This window comes from Anomaloglossus baeobatrachus, chromosome 7, assembly GCF_048569485.1.
Source record: "Anomaloglossus baeobatrachus isolate aAnoBae1 chromosome 7, aAnoBae1.hap1, whole genome shotgun sequence".
In the NCBI taxonomy this organism is placed as follows: Eukaryota; Metazoa; Chordata; class Amphibia; order Anura; family Aromobatidae; genus Anomaloglossus; species Anomaloglossus baeobatrachus.
Window position 1 is genome coordinate 111108138 of NC_134359.1, and position 19544 is coordinate 111127681.

At 49.2% G+C, this 19544-nt stretch overlaps 1 protein-coding gene across 2 annotated transcripts in view; it reads left to right on the plus strand.

The window, feature by feature from the left end:
- The window catches only part of SATB2 (SATB homeobox 2), a 288524-nt gene that overhangs the window by 88593 nt on the left and 180387 nt on the right, over nucleotides 1–19544 (plus strand). For both annotated transcript variants that reach the window (XM_075318964.1, XM_075318965.1), the window contains exons 4-5: nucleotides 8419–8545; nucleotides 10808–10931. In XM_075318964.1, coding sequence (XP_075175079.1) covers nucleotides 8419–8545; nucleotides 10808–10931 — 251 coding nt within the window. The remainder of the gene's footprint in view (nucleotides 1–8418; nucleotides 8546–10807; nucleotides 10932–19544) is intronic.

Below are 19544 nucleotides of genomic sequence, written 5' to 3' on the forward strand. Positions count from 1 at the left end.
TATGTGAACTGGGGAGTAATGCAAAAGGGGTGGGAAATAAATACACAACTAGATGACTCACACACCTCGCTGAACCGCAACTTGAAGATCACCATACAATTGGATAACCACAGGAACCAGGAAGCAAAAAGCTATATCCGGCAAACAGCCCCAGAATCCAGAACCTTATAAAAGCTGGAGATAGTGATCAGCAGCCTGAGCTCCCAGCAGTTGATCACAGGCCAGCAGAAATTGACTCCTGCTGTATTGAAGAGCAGTGAAGCCAGAACCAGCCGAAGCCCATGACAGGCTGTGCAATTAAAGAATCCAAGGCAGCTTGTTGGACTCTGTAGTGTGAACAGAGTCTGACTCCACCATGACACCTAGCTTGTGCAACAAAGAACACCGCACAACAAGTATGTGCACATGATCAGGAGACTCTGCATTCTAGATGCAGTATCTTTTCTCTTGCGGAGATGCTAGTATTCTCCGTGAAAGAACGCAGCGGTCTATGCCCACGATCAGGGTTCAGGGCAGATTTTCGCTGTGTTCTCCCACTGAGAATACTCGCGTCTTCGCAGCATAAATTAGCATCCTCCGGTTAGGAAACCCGCGCCACATGTCAGTGTTCGTTGCATAGAATGGAAGCACAGTGGGCAGGAGATTTGTAGAAATCCCATCCACTATGCTTGTACTGTACTACGCAACGTTTTTGCTGCTGCAAAAAGATGCTGCGTCTAAAACACTACAAACCTGATCGTGTGCACGTACCCCAAAGGTAAAATTCTTCATTAGGGCCAGGTCTCCTACACCCTACTGTGCTTGAACAGTCATTCTATACTGACAGGGAAAGTTATAATGTAAGTGCAAAAAATGTAAAAATGTAAATGCTCTGATAAGAGATATTTTCAACAATATAGCCAGAGCTGCTTAACTGTGAACAGTAGCTCCAGAGATTTGCTATAAAAGAAAAAACATAGAATAAATAAATTGAGCAGTAAAATAACTTATTAGAAGATAATGTAGTGGGCATGCTCTACACACTGTGCAGAGATCCTAGTACAGAGAGGGATGAGGAGGAGGAATACAGCGGCATCTTTATCTATAGTTAACAGTTGTTATCTGTCTTCAGATTTATAATGAATTATTGGGTTTCCTTATAATTCTGATCAGTGGTGACTGTTGGCCGGGTCTCCATGAACACCGCACAGGTAATCTCTACAGAACAGGAGATGTGATCATGGTGAGACTAAAGGTCCAGTCACACTAAGCAACTTACCAGCGATCCCAACAACGATAGGGATCGCTGGTAAGTTGCTAGGAGGTTGCTGGTGAGCTGTCACACTGCGACGCTCCAGCGATCCCACCAGCAACCTGACCTGGCAGGGATCGCTGGAGCGTGGCTACACGAGTTGCTGGTGAGCTCACCAGCAACCAGTGTCCAGCCACACGTGCAGAGAGCAGGGAGCAGCGCACACTGCTTAGCGCTGGCTCCTTGCTCTCCTAGCTACAGCACACATCGGGTTAATTAACCCGATGTGTCCTGCAGCTACATGTGTACAGAGCAGGAGCCGGCACTGACAGTGAGAGCGGCTGAGTCTGGTATCAAAGGTAAATATCGGGTAACCAAGGACAGGGCTTCTTGGTTACCCGATGTTTACCGTGGTTACCAGCCTCCGCAGAAGCCGGCTCCTGCTGCCTGCACATTTAGTTGTTGCTGTCTCGCTGTCACACACAGCGATCTGTGCTTCACAGCGGGACAGCAACAACTAAAAAATGGCCCAGGACATTCAGCAACAACCAACGACCTCACAGCAGGGGCCAGGTTGTTGCTGGATGTCACACACAGCAACATCGCTAGCAACGTCACAAAAGTTGTTCGTTAGCAGCGATGTTGCTAGCGATGTTGCTTAGTGTGACGGGGCCTTAAAGGTCACTTCACACATAACGAGATCGCTAACGACATCATTGCTAAGTCACAGTTTCTGTGACGAAACGACTTCACCAGCGATCTCGTTATGTTTGACGCATACCAACGGTCCGCCCCCTGCTGTGAGATCGTTGATCGTTGATGGATGTCCTGGGCCATTTTTTGAGTCCTACTGGTCAGGAGGGATCTGTATGTTTGACACCTACCAACGATCTCGTTAACAACCTAGATGAGAACTTAAAGTGTGACACATAGGCGTGTAGTTGCATCACCTTTTCCGCACCCCCTCTGCACCGATTGGTTGACGCTGACAACAGTACTGCGTTCTGATTGGGTATCGCTTCATGCTTTGTTCCTTTTTGAGCCTTGCTTTGAGGACAGAACCTGTGACTACATCCAGATTCATTCATACTTTGTTACCGATTGCTTGCTTGCTTTTCGGATCGAAGCTGAAGTCGCAGGTTCTATCCTCAAAGCAAGGCTGAAAAAGGGACAAAGGATGAAGCGATACAAAGTTGCCTTCTAGGCCGGCAGCCTAATCAGAACGCAGTATTGGCCACCAATCGGAGCGGAGAGGTGTGGAACAGGCGACGCGTATGCACACCTACGTGGCTTACAGCGTCAAACACTACGCCCCTATTCAAGGTCGGAATCGTTACATAGCTGCTGTGTGACAGGGTCCCAACGTCGAACGAGATCGCTATACAGGTCGCTGCATCGTTACTAAATTCTTTGGGAAAATGACTGTGACATCTCACCAACGATCTCACCAACGATTTAACAACGATCCGGAAACCGTGACGTAGTAACGATCTCGTTAACGATCTCGTTGTGTGTGGCTGGACCTTTAGCGTTTAGTGACAAAAAATAGAAAAAGTAGTTCAGCTCACCCTTCCTAAAGTCCAGGTCAGAATCGGTGTTGGTGCACGGAGCTGCCCTGGCCTCAGGCAGAACAAGGACAAGGAAACTAGAGTAAGATCTCCAGCACTTCAAAGAAGGTTAAAAATATTTATTGAGGTTCTATTAGAAAAGATCCATCGATCATGAAAACAGTGAGGGGGGACACATTAAGAGAAATCCAACATGTTTCAGCTAGTAGAGCCTTAATCAAGGATTGGCAATCCTTGAATAAGGCTCTACTAGCTGAAACATGTTGGATTTCTCTTAATGTGTCCCCCCTCACTGTTTTAATGATCGATGGATCTTTTCTAATAGAACCTCAATAAATATTTTTAACCTTCTTTGAAGTGCTGGAGATCATACTCTAGTTTCCTTTAGCGTTTAGTGGCTAAAATGAAAACTGCGATATATAATGCCATGGAAGAAACATCTGAAGCATAAAAAGAAATCTTCAGTGTAAATATTATATTTTAACAATACGTCATTGGTGGATGATACATTTCATTTAAACCTTTCACAAATAACTTTTCCACTTTTCTCGGAAAGATAAAGCACATGGGAATGTATTTCAAGATATAACATGAAGTTACGCTACATTCGGTGTCATTTATAAGGGATTCATGATCTTGTATATGCCATTTTTTAGTTTTAGTGCCTTCATAGTAAGATAACTGTTGGATAATGACCTATTCAGAGGGTGTTACTAGTTACAGGTTCACTAGATTGCATGTGCAGAGGTAGCAGAGCTGAAGTCATCATTTACATTAACGTTTTGAATTAAAGGGAATCTGTCACCAGTTTTTGCTCCCCCATCTGACAGCAGCATAATGTAGAGACAGAGACCCTGATTCCAGCGATGTGTCACTTACTGAGCTGTTTGCTGTCATTCTGATAAAATCACTGTTTTCTCTGTTGCAGATCTAGCAGTTATACAGAGCTCATGAATGTGCTGGACTACCTGGCAGCACACCATATAGTCCTCTAATGATAATCAACTGCTGATTAACCAGTGATTTTATCAAAACTGCACTAAGCAGCCCAGTGAGTGACACATCACTAGAATCAGGATCTCTGTCTGTACATTATGCTGCTCTCAGATTAGGTGGCAAAAACCTGGTCCCAGATTCCCCAGATTCAGTCTCTTGTAAAACAACAGATAATTTTATATTACCTTTGTACCAAACAGCAATCTCAGTTCTGTTACATCTGATATGCTCAGTGCTTGATAGTCTAGTAAAAGCTATTGTCCTCTGTTATCAGTATTGCCAATATATAGATTTCCGATGCATAAAAATGAAATTTGGTCTTAAGAACTATGACTTAAATATTCTAACATTTCTTTCTGGAATATTACTATTATTGTACTAGATAGACAAATATGACATGTTACAGTATGACGGGGGCACCAAGACGACGTGTATGGTTTCATAGGCATACTGTAGTCAGGAAAGTTACTTGGTTAAATGGTCATCTTTTCTTGCAGTATGAACCCTGTCCCCCGGGTTGTACGGTATATAGTATATGTGACCTTTTTTCAACTTCCGCTGCTTATTTAGCACCAGCATATTCTTCAGGGCTGTGCAGAGGTTGTCACTGTGCACATCAGATCTTTTACTTTCCTTTAATAGTCCTAGAGTGAATGATGACAGATGCTTTCTTTACTGTTTAGGATGAATTTTTCTTCTTCTCGTATTTAACCCTTTAAGGGCCTGGACATTTATTTCGTTTTTGCTATTTAAAACGCCGTCATATTTTTTTTTTTTTTTATTGACATAGACACATGAGCGCTTACTGTGAGGCCATCGGGTCGCGCCCCCTGCTGGTGTGCTGTCGGCATAGAGCACCTTTAGGTAGGGATGCACTAAGAGGTTCATCAAAATGTGGAAATGGGCTTCATGCAGTCTGATCACAATGTTAATTAAGAACCTCATGTTGAGTTTTGGAAACTTTTGACCAGTGCCATTAGATCGATGTATGATATTTGGATTTGTGGTCCATGTCTTTGCTGGCATCCAGCGCATGAAGGAGGCTCAGCTCCTGTCCCCACTCAGTGACCTGTGACGATACTTAACTTCAGAGGTTGATAAGAGGTTAAAAGTATGGCAACTCATATTACTCTTTGAGGGTGGTAAAGTCAGATGTGTTTACAGTGCTGATGGCTGTGTGCAGGGATTACCCAACAAAGGACAGGAGCAGAAGACCTGTCAATCACAGCAACTAATCTGCAGTACACAGAAAATGCTGCTAATCTAGGCAATATATGAATGTCCAGAATTGACAAATCCTTTTAAACCAGCACTACAACATTTATTTTTCCAGCATTGGCTATTTTTTAAAAAATATTGTAGATCTTCTTACATATGTCTGCTACATATCTATTTTAGTTGGTGTTATTTCCATTTTTTGCAATCTAGGTTCCTTCCTCCGTGCTAATAAATTTTGATTAATGCAGCCTACATGATGCCTCTGGCTTTGTAGAGGAGGCAGAGTCTCCCCATACTATATACATACTTAGGGCAGCAGAGATAGATCAGTGACCTATAGCTGCTCTGCCCTCACACTGCAGTCAGATTGTATTCTAAATGAAGCAACCAGCTTTGTTCCTCTGCCTTCTGCTTGTGATTAGTGTTGAGCGGACCCGAACTTGAAAAGTCCGGATCCGCGCGGTTTCAGCGTCCGATCCGGATCTGCCCGGAAATCCGGCTGCACAATCCGGGTTCGGCAGTTTTTTTTTGTTTTTTTTTTCTCTCTCTCCTCTCTCTCTTCCCCAGATCCGCTCCCCATTGACTTACATTATGCCGAATTCCGGATCGGATCCAGACTTCTCTGGCAACCCACAACGGATCCGCCGGACCCGGATTATTAGTAATCCGCTCAACTCTACTTGTGATAGGTTTTTGCATCTTTAGGATACACTAGAGAATCAATACATTGCATAGTTTAGCCAGGTAGTGTTAGCAGGGTACTTTTATAACTCTGTAGTTAATCATTTTAAGGAATCACCTAAACAAAATTACTTTCTCACCAAAGCAAAAATCATATCTTTACTAGACTGAACTATCTGAAGAAGGGAACATATCATGAGGGAACTATCCCACCTTCCTCAGTATGGCCTTCAAGGTTTTATTGAATCTTTCTATCTGTGGATAGTACTCTGAGGTCCTTATCTTTGAGATCTGCAGTATGTTGCATTATTTTCTTGTGACTTTGGACATGACCGGGGTTCCTTGATATAAACCAAACTATTTTTGCCTAAGCAGAAGCGTATAACACTGCAGAAGAGAAATAGAAAAAAGGGGTCTCTTGATATATTAGAATCTCCGTTCAAGAGAAGATATGGACAAACTCCCGAGCTATGCACTTTGCAGAGGAGTTTCTTAATGCCGCTGAATTTGGGTACCAAGTAGAATAGTTTATGACCACCTGGATATATTGATACCCCCTGGCAGCCTTTACCAGGGGTCCCACCAAGTCCATAGCTAGATAGTTCTTGGTGTCCTGTAGGGTCAAGTCATAAAAGGCCTTTTGTGGTTCCCCAGTCAAATACGCAGCCAGAACCTCCACCCACTGCTCCAGAGGCAACTACTCCCGGTCCGCCAAAGCCTTGATGTTGATGTCGATCACCCGGTGTCATCTTTTCAATGCCCTCCTTACCGTCTTCTTCAGCTGATTATTGTCACCTTGGATTGGGGTTGATGCAGTTGCCCTGCTGTGGACATCCTTCGACTGGCGTTCCGTCTGTTGCTGGTGCTGTTGTATACGGTGTGTGTTGGTCTCCTGCTGGGTCTGCTGTTGCTGCTGCTGGATACTTGCCTGTACCAGCTGTTTAATCATCTCCTCCATGTTTTCAGATCATGCTTTATACAGCAGTCATCTGTGCTCATTGGGATTTGTGCCTGCACTTCAAACACCAATTGTAAGGGATTCACTCACCGGCAGCAGTCTAGGTAGGCTCAGGTAGTGTGATTTTTATCAAAACCAGAAAGATTTATTTAAAGTCCATAAACCTCCAGGGAACAAAAACAACGGGTTTTCTCCGGCATAAGTATAAGGAAAAACACAATAAAATACAGTCCATATCTTTCACATGTCCTCCGAGGCTTTAGCTGAGCTGACTAATAAAGGAAGGTGAGCTGCCTTTTATCACTTATTCCAAATCCTGGAAATGGAGGTAAGGGAATGGCCAATCTCACCCAGCTCTATTGGCCATCCCTAAAACCCGGACTCAAAAGGCCCCATTTAAAACTCCTCTCAGCACTATATGTGCTGGAGCCTACTTCTCCGGGTTCTAAATCACTGAGACCTGCCACCTCAGTGACACATACCTCCTGTCCAAGACTGGTCCTGCTGCTACCTAATACTATATATACATTTATTTAAAATTGAACACATATAGCTTGTTTCCATATTTTCTTTTCTTAATCTCCTAACAAAGAAGTGTTAATAAGTGTCCTGGAATGTTGTACCTTGCAGACACATTTTGGATATTTAGGAAAATTGAATGTAAACACTTTAAACATACTTACAAGAAAATTACCCTGTGTGCAAAGCTCACAAAAATCTCTTAAGTACAGTCCTAGCTTTCTCTCTGTAAAAATGAACACTCTTTTTGTTTCTTGCAGTGGCGCTACTTTTAGGCTGAATTCTATACCCCCTTTAAATGATACATTTTTCTGCATGCGGTTCTGACCAAAATTATAGTGACTCCCAATCTTGGAATCAGATCTGGAGATTTTTCTGCTCTCTTGTGTTTCTCTTTAAACCCTCCTGTAAATATCGCCTCAGCCTTTAATTAAAGAGAGCCCCTTTTAATCCTCGGGTCTTCAAGTTTCAATTAAATGGTGCCACTTAAGTGTGAGGTCTTTATGGAATTTGTAATATAGGCTTAATAATTAATAAGCACGAGTAATTGTAACAACCCTTACTGGTAATAACAGGCTCCTGAGGAGACCACAAATATGTTTTGTGCAGCTCGGATTTTATAAACTAAAAGCTCTCATCCCATCAACACCTTTTTAACTGTTAGGGCAGTTGGACAGCTTCCTGCTCACACAGCACAGAGGTTTACAGCACAGCATTAGCATTGCAGGGGTTAACATATTGATTAAAACTGATGGAACTGCAGAGCTGGAAGAACATTAACCAAGCCACTACATCATTACTTCAGGAGAGCCCTGAGCCGAGGCCTCTTGAACATCTGTGTTGTCAATACGACTATGTTGATATTAGATCATAGGAAAATTGACCCTAAACAGTTCTATAATGTATATGATTGTTTATTTCTACCATTTAATGTGTATAGTATATACAATAAGGAAAACCTGGGTGACATTGAATGCGTAAATCTCTTAAGTGGGCGTAGAAGTGGCGGCGTACACTATAGTGAGATTTATTTCACTTATTTATAGTGCTTTTGATATATTGTAAATCTCCAGAGTTAGATAATGTACAGAATTACAGGAATAAACAGGCGCCCTGAGTACATGGGGTCACAGGAACTAGAAAACAGAGATAGATGGATATCCACTAGGCAGTACATTGAAAAATATACATAAATCTTTCAAAATGTTATGTCTAAAGTGTGCCTAACCTATTATTTTCATTTACAGGAATCATTAAAATTGGCCGCTGGAACCCACTGCCCCTCAGTTATGTTACAGATGCCCCAGACGTGACAGTATCTGACATGTTACAAGATGTCTACCATGTGGTCACATTGAAGATCCAGTTACAAAGGTGCGTGAATATATTTAAGGGTATTTAAGGGTAGCTGTAGACTAAGCGTCAGCACACACGGCGAGTAATACGGAGCGAGTGGAATGTGATAAAAAAAATCGCAATCCACTCGGGCCAATATTACTCTATAGCGCAGCACCCATGAGCGATTATTTTCTCAGCCCTAACCGAACCGAGAAAACAGTCACAGCATGCTGCGGGTGGAATGCGATCCTGTTTGACTCTCACCCATTCAAGTCTATGGGGGCGAGAGAAACATCGCGTTGCACTCGCATTACACCAGTGTAACGCGAGTGCAGTGCGATTCTCGCATCAGCAGGCAACGAAGGAGGTAGGGAGATAAATCTGTCTCTCTCCTCCGCAGCGCCAGCCCTCCCCTCCACAGCGCCGGCCCTCCCCTCCTCAGCTGTGGTCTGATCACATGATCGGACCACAGCTCCCGCTGTGCTTTGAGCGTGAGCCGAGTGTCATGTGAGGACTCGCACTAATCCCCGTGTGGCCTCAGCCTAATATTTGGTAATGATTGATACAGTTATAACATAGAGATTACATTTACAATATACATTTGTTAAAGGACTACTCCAATGGAGTGACACTTTAAATCTAAGTCCCTTGAACCCTGTCTTATACTTTATCTTTTGGCCGCTTCACCTTTTACTGAAGCTGCTTTGGTCCCATGATGCCTTCTCATGACTGTAACTTCTTACTGGCTGGAAGTCAGAAGTTACATTACAAGCTACCAATTCAAATCTATGAGAGCCAGAATGAGGCTATCATAGACTTGTATAGAATTGTGACCTTTGGCGCGCTCCAGTAAATACTGGAGCTGCTGGCAGATCACTAATCACCGGAGACACACAGGAGCAGCGGGGAAAGAAGATGAAGCCTCCAAAAGGCGAATATAAGATGGGGCAGGGGGCTTAGAATTAAAGCACCACTCCAGCTGTGTAATAAAAAAAAAGCTGGTGTGTTGCAACACAAATAAGGAAACATCACAGAATTATGGAAATCACAGGATTTATTGACATGTTAATAATATCCAAATGATTAAAAAAAAATCAATACAACTCAATTTATTCTGTATCAAGTATGAGCAACACACTAAGAAATACAAACCTTGGCATGCAATCAATGAAGTTATTAATGGCTGTCTTAGGAATGTCCTGCCCCGCTGAATGCACCTGGGTATGTAAATCAGCAAGATCCTCTGCTGGCAGCTCCCTTTGCAGTTGTTGACCAATGATGTCCCTGATGTGCTTGATGGGAGACAAATCTGGAGACACTTAAGGCCATGATAGGACATTTGGGCCGTGCAGACTGTTTACAGTAGTATGAGCAACATGCGGCCTGGTGTTTTTGTGTTGAAAAACGGTTCCTGGGATGTTTTGGAGAAATGTACAAACCATGGGTTCCACCATCAAATCACTGTAACGCCAAGCTTTTAAGATACCTGGAATGAATGCTATTAGGGGATGGCTACTGTCCATTATGAAACCCCACACCATAATCGAAGTAGTAGGCCTCTTCATTGACCTATTGCTACCACTGTCAAAGGTTATTATGGTGCAAAGCAGCACAGAAGCTGGAATGGAGCAATGATGGCTGGAATATCAGTCTATCTTCATTCTCACTTTTGTTTTGACCTCATTGATAGCCTGAAATTGGACTGAAGACCACGTGGGCAAAGCCATGAAGTGGCCTTCACAAAAGAATGTCATACTGATCCTACTCATTGACTATGGTGTAGCATACTTAATACTGAATAAATTAAGTCGTTTTATGTACATAATTTCATGACTTTTCCTTCTTGAAGTTGGAATTTTACTGTTGAGGAGCGTAGTATTTGGCACCATCAGCAGAATATATGGACCTTAATGACAATGTGTATGGATAATGATATTACAATAAACAAACTCCATTCACATTTTACATTTATACCTTGAAGAGAACCTGACAGCAGATTTGTGCTGTGTAAGTTGTATATGCACACTTCCAACATACTTTGAAAACCCGACTGGAGACTATGCATTTTGGCTGAGCAATCCAAGGCATGATCCTGGTGGCTCATTCTTGTCCTGCTTTCCCGTAAAGGAGATGCTGCCGGTACTCTACCATGGACTAGTCATCCAAACACCACAATGTTTCAGAGTAAAACATCCACGTCTGCAATAATGGATGAATCTGCTGTCATGTTCCCATTAATTCATGTTATATTGTATTATATTGTGTTTTATGTTTATTTTCTTATTCTGTTCTTCTTAGCTGTTCAAAACTTGAGGACTTGCCGGCAGAACAGTGGAACCATGCTACTGTCCGCAATGCCTTACGAATGCTGCTAAAGGAGATGAATCAGAGCACCCTTGCCAAAGAATGCCCCCTATCTCAGGTCAGTTCTCTTATCTACACAAACAAAATGATGTTGTGAAATGAGGGGAAAGAGAATCCTAAAGGATTGTCATTGATTATTTCAATGTTAAGGCCCCCATATATATTAGACTACTGTTGGCTGAACTTACTAATATAGATGGGTTTGCTTGGCAGTCTAATGTGTGTCGGGGCACCAGCCAACTAATGGTCGAGAGAGATGTTGCTCGCGCATGTCTAATTTCAGATTGCCAGATCGCATTGCTCTCCCTGAAATAAGCTGCGGGCTGAAGTGTCAGTCGGTGGCTTTCTGATGGAGAACACAGGAGCCGAACAAGTGCTCCTATGTGAGAGTCAGTTAAGATGGCTGTTGGCCAATTAATCGGTGGATAACTTGGTCGGCAGAAATTTAATGAATATGGCCAGGTTTAGGCCTCATCCGTCTTTTTCACATCTGAAAGTTATGCCCATTATATTCTAGACTAGAAGCTGGTTTACATTCCCATGCTGTTTGGATGTTCAAGTGTCCTTAAAGGGTTATTCCCATTCTCAAAGATCCTTTCCCAATATGTAGGAGGAATAATAATATTAATAATAAAAATAATATTAGCAAATACCTCTACTTAGAAATGTATAGTTCTTCTGATTTCACTGTGGCTTACCTTATGTTCAGGGCATTGCAGGACCTTAGGTATCCATGGATACCTCAGGTCCTACAAGTACATATTAGGATATGATCTTGGAGATGGGAATACCCCATTTTTGAGTCATGGTGTATGTGTCGCGGGCGGGGAGGAGGGTGTCAGCACACCGCGCTCACCCCTTCTGCTCGGGTCCGGCAGCTGCTCAGTGGTGGCTCGAGCTGTGGGCCGGATCCCAGGGTTTCTCGAGCGACACTCCTCGCCCGTGAGTGAAAGGGGGTTTTGTGGTTGGGTGTGGGGATTGTTATAGTTCGTGACGCCACCCACGGTTGTGGTGATTTCACCACCGCTGCTCAATATGGGGGATCCCGGGGATGGTGATGCGGAGCAGCCAGTTGTTGTGTTGCCCCTCCGTGGGTAGGGGTTGGTGATCCCGGGGCCCGGTGATGGAGAAGTGGGTGCGGGGCCTGATGGGCGCAGGGACGCGGGGGCAACGCTGTGCCTTGCGGCACTGTGGTACTCACTCAGCCTGACACACGGACACAGTTTGTACGGTAAACCAAACGGCTGGTAGGACGGTCCCACAGACGGCTGCACCTGCACTCCCGGTAGGTGACGGTGATGTCCCTCTTCCTTGCACCTTTGTTTGACTTGTGGTAGCGGTGGATTCCCTCCGGTTACCCGCTCCCCGACTGCAATCTGGGCCGGAGGAGCTCTACACTTTGCCCGCAGGCGCTGGCCCTGAGAAACTGGTGCCGTGGCGGTGGCGGTGTCTCTCCAATACGGGTTGGGCTGTTGCCTTCAATCGGGACTTGGTTGTTGGGGGATCTGCGTCCCCGTCACTGACGGATTCGGCAAATTTGGCGACTCCTAGCCTTGCCGGGGTCCGAGAGGCCCCTGCCCTGGTGCTGACTGTCCTTCGGAACACTGCTCCAGACCACCGGGCACACAGCCAACGGGGTCCTTCCAGGAACTTCCAAACGGTCCCCCTCCAGACAGTCACCGCCATCGCTGACCTTGCTGATCTGGCCCTACACAAAGCTGGACCCTTCAGGCTTCTTTCTTTACTGCCACTTCACTTGCTTTCCTCCTTTTTCCACTTCTCTACTTTCACTTTCACTGTCTTAACTCCTCTACTTAGCTCCTCACTCCTGCTCCTCCCTGAGCTGAACTGCCTGGTTTCTCCCGCCTCCAGAGTTGTGAGCTCCTTGGTGGGCGGAGCCAACTGCCTGGCCCACCCCCTGGTGTGCATCATCAGACTCCTGGAGGAAGGCAACAAGGATTTGTAGGTTAGCTGTGATGTGCCTACCTGGAGTGTGGGGTGTGGTGGTGCAAATTTCTACAAAAGGTGATAAGAAAGGAAGAGCCCGGACTGCTGACCCGAAGGGGCTCAAGGGAGGGCTACATGACTAGGAGGGATGCCAGGCCATAGGGTTAATAAGGGGTTAATGGAGAAGTCAGTTTGGGCGCGAAATTTGGGGGTGGTGCTAAGGGGCAGTTAGGATCAGGGGTCAGTGTGATTGGTCAGGGGGTGGTGCTATAGGGGGTAGTATATAGGGCAGGTCAGAGGGGGGGTGGGCCATTCCTACCTGGACGGTGACTGTAATCGTTGTGGCTGGATCCCGAAGATGGAGGACTTCGTGGCACAGATGAAGAGGATGGCGGAGCAGCGTGGACAGCGTTGGATGGACGAACAGCTCCAGCGATGGTCCGGCGTCGGTGAGGAAGATGGGACCCCCTGCCTCCGAAGCGGCAGCGAAGAACGCGGCCCCCGGAGCGCCTTAGCCCTGAGATGACGCCGAGGAGCCGGCAGCGGAGACGGAGCCCAAGTGGACGTGCGGCGGTGGATCCGGGAGCCGGGACGTCGCGAGGCCCCGGCCGGAAGTCGGGCCGCGGGCACCAAGGCAGCGGGGCGGTGAGCGACATGGCCGGCCTCCCCTCCTCTTCCGGTTCGCGGCGCACGGCAGTGACGCGCGCGTCGCGGCCGCGTGACCCGGCGCGGTCACCTGACCCGGCGCGGTCACCTGACCCGGCGCGGTCACGTGGCCCGCTGCGCTCGCATGGCCCGGCGTCCCCTTGTGCTCCGGCGGCCTCACCTGACCGGGCGCGCTCACCTGACCCGCCGCGGTCACGTGGGGCGGCGCGGTCACGTGGGGCGGCGCGGTCACGTGGGGCGGCGCGGTCACGTGGGGCGGCGCGGTCACGTGGGGCGGCGCTTTCACCTGACCGGGCGCTGTCACCTGACCGGGCGCGGTCACCTGACCTGGCGCGGTCATGTGACCCCGCGTACTCACCCGTCCCGGCGCGTCCCCGCGATCCGGCAGGCTTGCCTGACCCGGTGTGGTCACCTGACCCGCCGCGGTCGCGTGGGCCGGCGCGGTCGCGTGGGTCGGCAGGGTCGCGTGGGCCGGCGGGGTCGCATGAGCCAGCGGGGTCACGGGGGCCAGCTGGGTTGCGTGGGCCAGCGGGATCGCAGGGCACGGATGAGGCCGCAGTGGCAGCGGCAGCAAGGGCCAGGAACAGAGCGGGGCCCATGCAGGAGCATGGGGTCCCAGTGTCGGCGGGGGAGTCCGTACGGAGACGGCCCGGATCAGCGGGGCCCGGCCTGGGATCACAGCGGATGGACAGCGATGGGACGGCGTCGGGATCAGCTGGAGCACGCGGGGATGCCGGACGGCATGCCCCAGGCGGTGATTACGTGGCGGCGCCAGCGTCTGGATCGTCGCGGACGGCGCGGAGGATGGATGGTGCTGCGGGCGGACGGGGCCTAAGGTCGAGTCTGCCGGACGGTGGGCTCCCTGGGCCTGGGTCCAGCGAGGAAGATGAGGCCACCTTGGAGGAGGACGCCGCGGAGGACGACACCGGGGACCAGATCGTGGAGGTCAGCGAAGCGGCTGGAGTGCGACGTGGAGGACATGTGACGGCTGTTTCGGGATCTTCTCGGAGTCAGCCTGGTAAGACCACGGTTTTTCCTATTTCTCGTACACCTGGTTTGGCTATGGATGGTGTGTCTGGTGATATGGATGGCGTGCAGGGCGTGAATGTGGTTGGTGGTACGGGTGGTTTGCTTGGTGGCCCGAGTGGAGGGCAGGTCATGAATGCGGTGACGGGTGACGGCAGTGTGGCAGCTGAGTTGTTGAGGTTGGTCAGGGGTTTGTTTGCCTCTGTGGGGGGCCCTAGCTTGGTGTGGCAGGGAGCGACGGGGCAGGAGGTTGTGACTCCTGCGGTTGGAGGGGTTGCTAGTGGCAATGTGGTTGGTGAGCCGGTGGTGGCGGCTCCCGCGGCCGCAGCTGCGGCTCCCGCTGCCGCAGCTGCGGCTGCAGTGGACATTGTTCGATTAGATGACAAGGCGAGAGGGGAAGTGTATGTCTGCTTTGATGGACCGTTGGGGGCGCATCTGAAGCAGGAGACCAGGGAAAAAATATGGAAGGATGAATATGTTGAAATATTCTCATTGCTTCTGTTGGAAAAGTTTAATCTGGATCGGGTTAAACCGGATGAGAGCAAGAAGGACGAGGAAGAACGGCGGCGTTATCGCCTTATTCCTCGCACTTTTCAGAACTGGTTGCAGGCCTTTGTGATACTGGCCAGTGTGGTGGGGGAAAAGGCTCCGGATAACTGTTCGGCGCTTTTTTGTTATCTGGATTCTATCTGTGAGGCGTATAGGACCTATGGGGGGACTGCTTGGCTAAGATATGACGAGCAGTTTCGCCAGAGGAAGGCGGTCAGACCCAGTTTACGGTGGGACCACAAAGAAATTAGTCTATGGATGCGGCTGATGGCTGCGCCGAAGTCGGCATCGCAGTCCTTTCCAGGGGGCACCGGCGGGGGATCATTTGGCACCTCGCCGGGGCCCAAAAAGGGCGTTTGCTGGCAGTTCAATGAAAAGGAATGCCGGTTTGGTTCCTCCTGCCGATTCAAGCACGAGTGTTCGGGCTGTGGTGGCGCCCACAGTCACCTTAAGTGCTTCCGGAAGGGAAAAGGGAAGGCCGCTGAGTCTTCGTCAAAAAGGGAGGACCCCAGTGAGGGTAGATCGGATGGCGCAGTTTCTAAGTAGATACCCGGATCGGGGGTCGGCGGAATTGTTGAGTGAAGGTTTTAGTTTTGGTTTCAAGATACCGTCAGTGGTTAAGACGGGAGAGATTCGTTTGAAAAATTTACAGTCGACTCGCCTACATGGTGAGATTGTTGCGGATAAGTTACAGAAGGAGGTGGAACTAGGACGGATGGCGGGGCCTTTTGATGCCCCTCCATTGCCGGACTTGGTTGTGTCCCCGTTGGGGTTGGTCCCGAAAAAGGAACCTAACAAGTTTCGGCTTATCCACCATTTGTCCTATCCTACTGGCCGGTCGGTGAACGACGGTATTGATCCTGAGCTGGTTTCAGTATCGTATGTCCGTTTTGATAAGGCGGTGGAATGGTTAAGGAAGTTGGGTTGTGGTTCGCTTTTGGCGAAAACGGATATAGAAGCGGCCTTCCGCCTGTTGCCGGTGCACCCGGACAGTTTTCACCTGTTGGGGTGTTGGTGGGAGGACAAGTTTTATGTAGATTGTTGTTTGCCTATGGGCTGTTCAATTTCATGTTCCTATTTTGAGAAGTTTAGTTGTTTTTTGGAATGGGTAATTAAGGAGGAGGCGGGTCTAGATTCAGTGTTGCATTACTTGGACGACTTTTTGTGCATGGGACCTGCTGGATCCTCGCAGTGTTCCCTTTTGCTTCGGACAGTGGAGCAGGTTGCTCGCCGCTTTGGCGTTCCGTTGGCGCCGGAGAAGACGGAGGGTCCGGTTACTGTTTTGAAATTCCTGGGTATCGAGCTGGATACGGTTGCCATGGAGTGCCGCTTGCCGGAGGACAAGCTGGCGGATTTGAGGCGTTGCGTTCAAGGGGCCATTGAGGCCAAGAAGATTCGTTTACGGGACTTGCAGTCCCTGTTGGGGAAGTTGAATTTTGCGTGTAGGATTTTGCCGATGGGGAGAGTTTTTTCCCGTCGCTTGGCTCAAGCCACTACCGATGTGTTGCACCCTTTGCATTTTGTGCGTTTGAAGGTGGAGCACAAGGCGGACCTGAGAGTGTGGTCCCGTTTTTTGCAGCTGTATAATGGACGGTCATTGTGGCTTCGCGAGGTGGTGTCAAATGAGGAGTTGGTACTGTATACGGACGCGGCGGGATCCAGTGGTTTTGGCGCATATTTTGGGGGGAGATGGTGTGTCGGCAGGTGGCCTGATTCGTGGCGGGTTTGCGGTCTGACTAGGAATTTGGCCCTGTTGGAACTTTTTCCTATTGTCGTGGCCATAGAGGTTTGGGGACAGGATTTGAAAGACAGGAAGGTGCGTTTCATGTGTGACAACCTGGGGGTCGTTCAGTGTGTTAACAAGTTGACAGCTGATTCCCCCCCGGTGGTGGATCTCTTGCGTCATTTGGTGCTGAAATGTCTGGAGTTGAACTTGTGGGTCTGCGCTGTACATGTGCCGGGGGTGCTGAATTCTGTGGCTGATGCTTTATCTCGCTTCCAGTGGGACCGCTTTCGAATGCTGGCGCCGGACGCGGAGCAGCAGGAGACCATGTGGCCCGTCTGGTTGTGGGACCTGGTTTGCAGCCGGCCTGGGAATTGATCAGACATTCGGTGGCACCCAGTACGTGGCGCAGCTATAATTCAGCGTGGGACCGTTGGCTCGAGTTGGTTGATGAGGTGGGAGGTCATGTATCTGAAGGTGACAGAGTTTATTTAGTTTTGTTCATGATGGGCAGGGCTAAGGAAGAAGGCCTTTCGTGGTCGGCCGTGGCGGGCAGGTTGGCGGGCATTGCTTTCTTTTTCAAGTTACTGGGCTGGAAAGATGTTACGAAGGATTTCTGGGTGCGCCAGGCGCTGAAGGGTTACCGGAGGGCGGGGGCGCGCCGAGACCTTCGGCGCCCGGTATCTTTTGAGCTGCTGGGCAAGCTGTTGTCGGTTTTGCCTCGGGTGTGCTTTTCGGAGTATGAATGCCAGTTGTTCAGGACCGCTTTTGTTTTGGCCTTTTTTGGGGCGTTTAGAATTAGTGAACTGGTGAGCAGAAACACGAGGAGTCACGGAGGTTTGTTGTTGGAGGACGTGGAATGCGGTATGGATGTGGTACGGTGTTGCTTGAGACGGTCAAAGACGGACCAGCTGGATAGAGGTCGGATGGTGGAACTATGGGGTGTCCCTGGTTTAGCGGAGTGCCCTGTCAGATGGCTGTCGGCGTTTTTAGAAGTGAGGGGAGCTCGCCCGGGGTCCCTTTTGTCCCACCAGGACGGGTCAGCCTTGTCTAGTTACCAATTTGTCTGCATCTTTCGGAGGTGCCTGCAGTGTTGCGGTCTCAACGAGGCGGAGTTCGCGTCGCATTCCTTTCGGATTGGGGCTGCGACTCAGGCGGCTCGTTGGGGTCTGGGCGCGCAGGCTCTCCGTAAGATTGGACGATGGGACTCGGCCAGGTTTAGATCTTACGTCCGGCCGAACTTGTTGTGAGATATTGGTGGGGGGGGGGGGGTCGGGGGCGGTAATTGTTTGGTATTCATTACCCATCTTTTTCTTCCTCGTGCCTCCCCCCCCCCCCCTCCTCTGTGTTGTCACCTTTTGTTTGTAGGTTTACCATTGTTGGTGTGGGTGCTCGGCCACTCATACGTGTATTGGGGGGCGTTTCGTGCGGGAATACGACCGGACGGCCGCCAGTTGGGGGTCCCCAGGGAAAAGGCGACTGTGCGATGGATCGGGGTCAGGGGCATGCTGTGGAGTGAGGTGTTGCCTACCTGGCGCCACCATTCGCAGTTGGACAGAGCACCGGACGTGGTAGTACTACACGCGGGTGGGAATGACCTGGGTCTCCGGGCTTCCAGGGACCTGATACAAGACATAAAATGTGACTGCCTGCGGCTCCTGTCTTCCCACCCGGGTCTAATAATTGTCTGGTCTGATATGGTTGCGCGGCGGGCATGGCGGCACGCCAGGTCGGTGGAGGCAGTAAACAGGGCGCGAAGTAAAGTGAATCGGGAGATTGGGCGGTTCATTTCCCGGGTCGGGGGTGTCTCTGTTCGACACCCGGAGTTGGAAGCGGCGTCCGCCGACTTGTTGCGCCGGGACGGGGTCCATTTAAATTCGGTGGGAAATGATATTTGGGCCTTAGGGCTGATGGAGGGGGTTGAGAAGGCTTTGTTGGTGTGGGAGGACTCGCGCGCACAAGGGGTCATGCGCACTCGCGGTGGCGGAAAGGAGGGGGGTGTCTGAAGGTGGGGGTTTGCACAGAGGAGAGGACGGAACCCAGTGCCGGAGCGGGTTACCTCTAGCGGTGCAATTGTTTGGTAAACGGGTCCTTGCTGGGTTGAGTCTCAGCGGGACATAGTGTGGGCAACATCTGGCTTGGGCTCTCGAGTCGGTGTGTTGCGGCTGAGGGTCAGGAGATGGGCTGATGTTGCAAAGAACATTTTGGTTAACCTTCAGGTACCCCCCCCCTTCCTTTTCGGGGGGTTCTTCAATGAAGAATTGTATTGTTACATGGCTTATGTTTCTGTTACGAATAAATGGGGCTGCTGTGGCCTTTATATCCAACGTCACGCAGTGTTTGTGTTTATTTTAGATAAGAACCCTAGGGGGTAGGGGGTTGTTGGGGAAGGTCAAAGGCCTTCAGTCAGACATTCCGGAGTCAAGGAAGAGCCCGGACTGCTGACCCGAAGGGGCTCAAGGGAGGGCTACATGACTAGGAGGGATGCCAGGCCATAGGGTTAATAAGGGGTTAATGGAGAAGTCAGTTTGGGCGCGAAATTTGGGGGTGGTGCTAAGGGGCAGTTAGGATCAGGGGTCAGTGTGATTGGTCAGGGGGTGGTGCTATAGGGGGTAGTATATAGGGCAGGTCAGAGGGGGGGTGGGCCATTCCTACCTGGACGGTGACTGTAATCGTTCCCGCCCGCCCGCCCTGATTGTGGATTCGACATCAATGAAGAAAAGAAGGAAGATCGTATTTGTCGCAGCGGCGGAAAGGAGG